The sequence below is a fragment of the Ranitomeya imitator genome, chromosome 3 (genome assembly GCF_032444005.1).
Source record: "Ranitomeya imitator isolate aRanImi1 chromosome 3, aRanImi1.pri, whole genome shotgun sequence".
NCBI classification, from domain to species: Eukaryota; Metazoa; Chordata; class Amphibia; order Anura; family Dendrobatidae; genus Ranitomeya; species Ranitomeya imitator.
The window spans coordinates 721,805,050-721,812,118 of record NC_091284.1 but is presented as its reverse complement, the minus strand read 5'-3'; the positions used below and the strand labels follow the sequence as shown (position 1 = coordinate 721,812,118).

General features: G+C 41.3%; 1 protein-coding gene across 1 annotated transcript in view; it reads left to right on the top strand.

Annotated features, from left to right (window-relative positions):
- Positions 1-233: 233 nt before the first annotated feature.
- Positions 234-7,069, top strand: part of LOC138671742 (cyclic nucleotide-gated channel beta-1-like) — a 120,475-nt gene continuing 113,639 nt past the window's right edge. The window contains exons 1-2 of the mRNA XM_069759892.1: positions 234-242; positions 4,686-4,779. Of these exons, the coding sequence (XP_069615993.1) occupies positions 234-242; positions 4,686-4,779 (103 nt within the window). The remainder of the gene's footprint in view (positions 243-4,685; positions 4,780-7,069) is intronic.

Below are 7,069 nucleotides of genomic sequence, written 5' to 3'. Positions count from 1 at the left end.
AAATTGCCAAACCTTTGAAGCATGATCACCGCACAATGAAGCGTTTCATGGCAAATAGCCAACAGGGACGCAAGAAGCGTGTTGGGCAAAAAAGGCGCAAAATAACTGCCCATGAATTGAGGAAAATCAAGTGTGAAGCTGCCAAGATACCATTTGTCACCAGTTTTGCCATATTTCAGAGCTGCAACGTTACTGAAGTAACAAAAAGCACAAGGTGTGCGATACTCAGGGACATGGCCAAGGTAAGGAAGGCCGAAAAATGACCACCTGTGAACAAGAAACATAAGATAAAACATCAAGACTGGGCCAAGAAATATCTTAAGACTGACTTTTCAAAGGTTTTATGGACTGATGAAAGGAGAGTAACTCTTGATGGGCCAGATGGATGGGCCAGAGGCTGGATCAGTAAAGGGCAGAGAGCTCCACTCCGACTCAGACACCAGCAAGGTGGAGGTGGGGTACTGGTATGGACTGGTATCATCAAAGATGAACTTGTGGGACCTTTTCGGGTTGAGGATGGAGTGAAGCTTAACTCCCAGACCTACTGCCAGTTTCTGGAAGACAACTTCTTCAATGCTGTATCTGTAATGGCAGTCAGTGATAGTAACTTCCTAATATCTACGATACAAAAGTCTAAGCCTTGAAGGAAAAAGCTTTGTGTAATTACTGTTTTTGAGGTTATGATGCGTTAACTAACAAGTTGGTGCACATCCTCATTGCGCTGACCTGTCTGGGCTCCAGTTTTGGTTTTACACAAATGACTAGGGGCATTTAGGCTACACCACTGTTCCACCATGAGCTCAAGAGTTTATAAATACGCCTGAATATATGAAAAATCCTAAATAATGAACCACTAATGCGGTAATCATTTACAGGGACAACTTTACAAAATTTGTATTTTTTTTTGCCAAAGCTAAGTGTGGATCCAAAAAAAGAAAATGTAGAAAGAAAGGATGAAATAGGACTAGCCCTTCTTGATCTAAATGTTTGGCTCCAATAAAATAAAAAGCCTATACTCCCTTCCCGTGCCAGCGCTATTCCAACGGTGTCGGCACTCTCGGTCCCAGGGCTCTCATGCGGTTGTTATGACTCGTGAGCACGGCATCCAATCAGTGCTACCGTCACAGTCTCCACCTTCTTATAAATTGAACATGAAGAGGAAGTGAGATCTGCTGTAGCCCGGACTTCCTCTTCATATTCAATTCATATGAAGGCGGAGAAAGTGATTCCAGGGCTGATTGGGCGCCGGGATCATGTTTCATAACAACCACACTGGAGTCCCAGCAGAGTGAGTGCCGACACTGCTGGAACGGTGTAGGCATTGGAGGTGAGTGTAGGCTTTTTATATTTTATCAGGGCCAAACATTTAGATCAAGAAGGGGTTGTCATAGTAGTATACAACCCCTAGTTTTCCACCCCAAGGCAAACTTTCAGCAAGCAGTGTAACTTGCCGAACACGAATAGTGTATAATATACACACTGTTAGGATTCAGTTCCAGCTGTCATGATGTGATCACAAGTATGTGATTTGCATTCTTGCAATCACATGTCGATTAGCTTCTCATCTACTTCTCTCAATGTTCTTATTTGTCGTCGTATAATTGTGGTCACATGATGACCACTCAAACCAGAAAGCAATGCAGAATCCTGACAGTGTGTACATGACACACTGTTGGTATGTGGCCAGTTGCACTGATTTTTGAAAGTTTGCTCTGGAGTAGAAAACTCTTTTAACATTTCTCTCTTTGTAGCATTACCTTTGTTTGGTGGACCATGAAAATAAGGCAGTGACATTTTTTCATTCATAATTAAATCGGATCTGTTACCAAGCTTTACAATATAGTCTGAATAAATAAATATTTTAGACCTGATGTAGCTAGTATACATACTTTGAAAGTCTTGTAGGGGAAAAAAAAGGAGAGTAGAGGAACAAGCGCACAAAGGATGATATTGAAAGGTACAGATGAGAAATAGTTATGGAGTTGTCACAAGTCCAATAATTGCCCACGAATATTACAGCTGCGGCCGTCTCATAGGCAAATTAAGGTAAACCCTCTTTTGCATATCGATTAGTAAAAAAATGAGATTGATGTTTCCAAGTAGACCGACTGTTACAGAGGATGCAGTTCCAGAATGGAATAGTAATTTCATAGTTTTTATTTTTACCTTCGATGAGCCGGCTATTTTGGAAAATGGGCATGAAAAGCGTCAAAATGAAAACTACGAAATTACTATTCCATCATAGAGCTGCATCCTCTCTACAACAGCACTGTCTACTTTGCAACATCAATCTCCTTTTTTAACTTTGAAAATAGGTCAGAATTGAAGAATATTACGTTGTGTAGAAGATTTTTTTTGCATGATATTAAAATAAGCTGGGCTAAAAATATAATTTTAATAAATGAATGTGAACATTTTCAAAAAGGATTATAATGTCACTCTGTCAAGGAATTAATTATTTCATTACTAATTTATGCAGTTTATAGAGTGAAAGTTAATGACGAACCCAATTTAATGATTTTTTTTTTTGCACAGAAATAATAATGGCAACCACATATAAATATTTTTTGGCAAGTAAATGATCATAAAAGTTAAAATCATCCTTTAAAAGATGAAATCAGAATTAATTGGACAATTTCAATGCAATAATTAATGAAAGGCCTAGAAACATGGAAATCACATTGGGCGTGGGATATATGGGGGATAGTGCACAGTCCAAGTGTAAGCTGCAGAATTCAGTGCGACTCGTTTAGTGCCATAATTCAGTAATTTAGTGATTGAAGTTAGTGGCTTGTTTGGTTAACCCAGCATTAAATATTATTGGAGGGGAATATTATAGTAATCTGTCTATGAGGGCAGAGAACTTACAACTTCCAGATGTTTAACTGCTTCGCACATCCTAAAAAAGATATAATGTGTCATTATTCCGCTTCTGAATAGTCATTGCATTGCTACTCATGAAACGAGTCCAAATGTGTCTTTGTTCCATTTTTTGCATTGATTATTGTTCTGTCAGCTACTTGCCAACGATAATTGTAATAATTTATTCTATGAAAAATAGCATAAGTGCTCCCAGTATGAAAGAATACATTGTGGATATAAAAGATGAAACGGAGTCACAGGAGTAAAGATATCCGAAATAATTTGTGATGTTTCAAACAACTGTATGTGGAAGTAATTTAACAGGCGCTTAAGAGACAAAGCCTGGCACTGTTCTGATGTATGGTGCGGAATGTAAAACAGGGAACGTTTACTCCGAGGGACTGTAAAATTGAGAGACGATACTGTACGTTGCATATATTTAAAGACTACGGGAATGTTTTAGCAGCAATTAGGAGAATGGTTGAAGAGGGGCAGTAAAAGGCTTTCTGCAAATAATTACATGTCTGCACCTTACGCTACATGCTGCGGTATACTTACAGCAGGGGCAGAGGTGACTTTTGTACCCACAGCCATGAAAGAGAATGCAGAGAAGTAGCACCTCTGCCTTGGGCCTCATTCAGACTTTTTTTCCTATTTGAGAAAAACAAAATGGAATTTTTCAGCATTTTTTTTATTAGGTTTTCACCAGTTTTTCATGAGAGTTTGGTCTGTATGTCCTTTTCAACCACTAGTGGGGCATCCATTAGCTTCTCCTACTCATTAAACATTCAAATAGGCCAACACATGAATTTAATTTGTGTGCTGACTGTTGTTTTTTTACATGGACCCATTGATTTGAAGGAGTTAGTTGTTCTGTGACTCAGATCCAAAAGGAGACCATCCGCCGCCTCATCAGGAGTATGCCCAGGTGTTGAACAGTAGGGAGGTCATACAGATACGTGGAGGCCACACACAATACTAAGCATCTTTTCCTTTTCATGAGGCATTTCCACTGAAATTGGATCAGCCTGTAATTTGATTTTCCACTTTGATTTTGAATATCATTCCAAATCCAGACCTCCATGGGATATTCATTTTGATTTACATTGATAATTGTTATGTTTTATTGTTCTGAACACAATCCACCATGCAATGAATAACAATTTTCAACTGGAATATTTTATTCAGAGATATCTAGGATGTGGCATTTTAGTCTTCCCTTTATTTTTTTTGATAAAATAGAAAAAACAGCCGCACTCAGAGTGTAGGTTTTCAAAATACGTAACAAAAGTCAGATATTTATTTGAGTCACCACAGAAGTAGAAAAAAGTGTCAAAGTAGGTGACACTTTTTTCTACACTTTTTTTCTACTTCTGTGGTGACTCAAATAAATATCTGACTTTTGTTACGTATTTTGAAAACCTACACTCTGAGTGCGGCTGTTTTTTCTATTTTATGATTTTGACTGGATTGACTCCAGGTCCAGCCTGCACCTACCCCATATTCAGCTGAGTGCACGCCTTCTCTCTAGAACTCTTTATTTTTTTGAGCAGTGTACATTTCTTCGGATTGTTCCACTCCTGGTTTTGGCTTACAAATACTGATGTAAAATACTGTCCAAATACTGAACATATGAAGTCCAGAGCCAAGTCTCAGGGAAGTCTAGAACCAAGAAGTACAAAGTAGATAGAAAATAATAAGTCAGAAGAACAATTAGTAAATGGACCAAGGTAAATGGACCATCTAAACAAGTACATCACAAACATTTCCCAGTGTACAGACATGTGTAATGTATTAATGTGTGCATATCTTTGTATTTGCAGGTTGGGCATCATACGGAGGCCCAGAGACATGACCTAGACAAGGATCCTCACTGTCAGTGTCCACAGGTTCCAACAGGTGCAGATGAATTCCAAAGTATCATCCACAATAGGCAGCACGATAGCTCAGCTGAAGCTGAATCCTGATAAAACCGAGGTTTTTTTTATCTGAGGTCATTGCCTAGCAAGCAAAATGGCAACCTTCAATTCCTGTCTCTAGGAAACATTATCCTTCAAAACTCAGTCTCGATATACAATTTGGGCAAAATTATTGATAGAGACAAATATCAGTCGTCGTTAATTCTTTATTTTTCCATCAGAGGAACATTGTCAAAATGAAACATCTCATTCCAGAAGAAGACCTTTCAACAATGGTGCATGTCCTGGCTGGGTTACTGGCTGAGGTACTGTAATGATCTCTACATAGGCCTCCCAGAAAAAGCAACACACCACCTTGAGTCTTAAGCACGGCAGCTAGGTTAATAACCAATCAATCTGGACATTCTCCACTAACACCAATCCTCTGTACATTGCACCGGTTACTGTAAAATGGAGAAAAACGTTTGAAATTTGCCTTATGGCCTTGAAAGCCGTGTCTAACTTAGGCCACAGCTGTTTGAGGGATCTACTGAAGGCCATCCTTGCCGACGACTCACATCAGCAAGCATTATTAGGCTGTCCATACACTGGATCCAGCCTACAACAGAGCCTTTCTTTACACAGCCCCCACTCTCTGGAACTCATTACCTGGATCAATCAGAAAGATATCATCCCTGGACATATTTAAATCACAACCCAAGAAGCACCTGTTGAGTTTGGCATCAAAAGACAAATAAACTTTTCCTCTGCATTGGACATTAAACCAAATTAACTAATTGACTCTCCAAATGTGCTTTGATTCCATTGTGAGAAAAGCTCAATACAAATGTTTGTTGTTGTTGTCGTAGGGTTGCTTTCATCAGTTTACTGTTCTAGGCCTATATCTAAAATTTCCTGTTGGAGGCCCCATTGAGATGTCCATTTACCCCTCTATGTGTTCTATATGGGACTTTTCTTTTTTCTTTATTTTTTGTGGATACCCGATCCAGAAAAAAACACAGACGTGTCAACAGCTCCAAAGACTAAAATGTGTACGTGTTCTATCCATGAATAATGTATAGGGTACGTCCCCATATTCAGGACTTGCTGTGGTTTTTCCGCTGAGTATTTATGCAGCGTCAAAAACGCAGCGGCCAGATGCTACAGCACAGAAATCCCATGTCCACTGTGCGTCTATGTGCACCTGCGGATCACCCGCCGGAACTGACATGCCGTGCTTCTTTCAGATATCTCTCGCAGAGACACATGCAGAATTTCCCTATAGACTTGTATTAATGAGGAAAACCCTCATGTGTAACAAACTTAAATGCGTGTCCACTAATTTGCATAAGAGGTGCAGAAATGGTGCCGAGAATCTGCAGCGTCAAAACCGCAGCAGATCCCAAATGTGGGAACATACCCTGAGGCATCTCCTCCCAGACCTGGACTAAAGCATCCGCCAACTCCAAGACAGCCTGTGGTGCAATATGAGGTTGGTGGATGGAGCGAGACATGATGTCCCAGATGTGCTCAATTGGATTCAGGTATGGGGAATGTGCGGGCCAGTCCATAGCTTCAATGCCTTCATCTTGCAAGAACTGCTGACACACTCCAGCCACATGAGGTCTGGCATTGTCCTGCATTAAGAGGAACCCAGGGTCAACCGCACCAGCATACGGTCTCACAAGGGGTCTGAGGATCTCATCTCGGTACCTAATGGCAGTCAGGCTACCTCTGGCAAGCACATGGAGCACTGTACGGCCCTCCAAAGAAATGCCGCCCCACACCATTACTGACCCACTGCCAACTGGTCATGCTGAAGGATGTTGCAGGCAGCAGATTGCTCTCCACGGTATCTCCAAACTCTGTCACATCTGTCACATGTGCTCAGTTTGAACCTGCTTTCATCTGTGAAGAGCACAGGGTGCCAGTGGCGAATTAGCCAATCCTGGTGTTCTGTGGCAAATGGCAAGCGTTCTGCACGGTGTTGGGCTGTGAGCACAACCCCCATCTGTGGATTTTGGGCACTCAGACCATCCTCATGGAGTTAGTTTTTAACCGTTTGTGCAGGCACATGCACATTTGTGGCCTGCTGGAGGTCATTTTGCAGGGCTCTGGCAGTGCTCCTCCTGTTCCTCCTTGCACAAAGACAGTGGTAGCGGTCCTGCTGCTGGGTTGTTGCCCTCCTATGTCCCCCTCCATGTCTCCTGGTGCACTGGCCTGTCTCCTGGTAGCGCCTCCAGCCTCTGGACACTACGCTGACAGACACAGCAAACCTTGCCACAGCTCGCATTGATGTGCCATCCTGG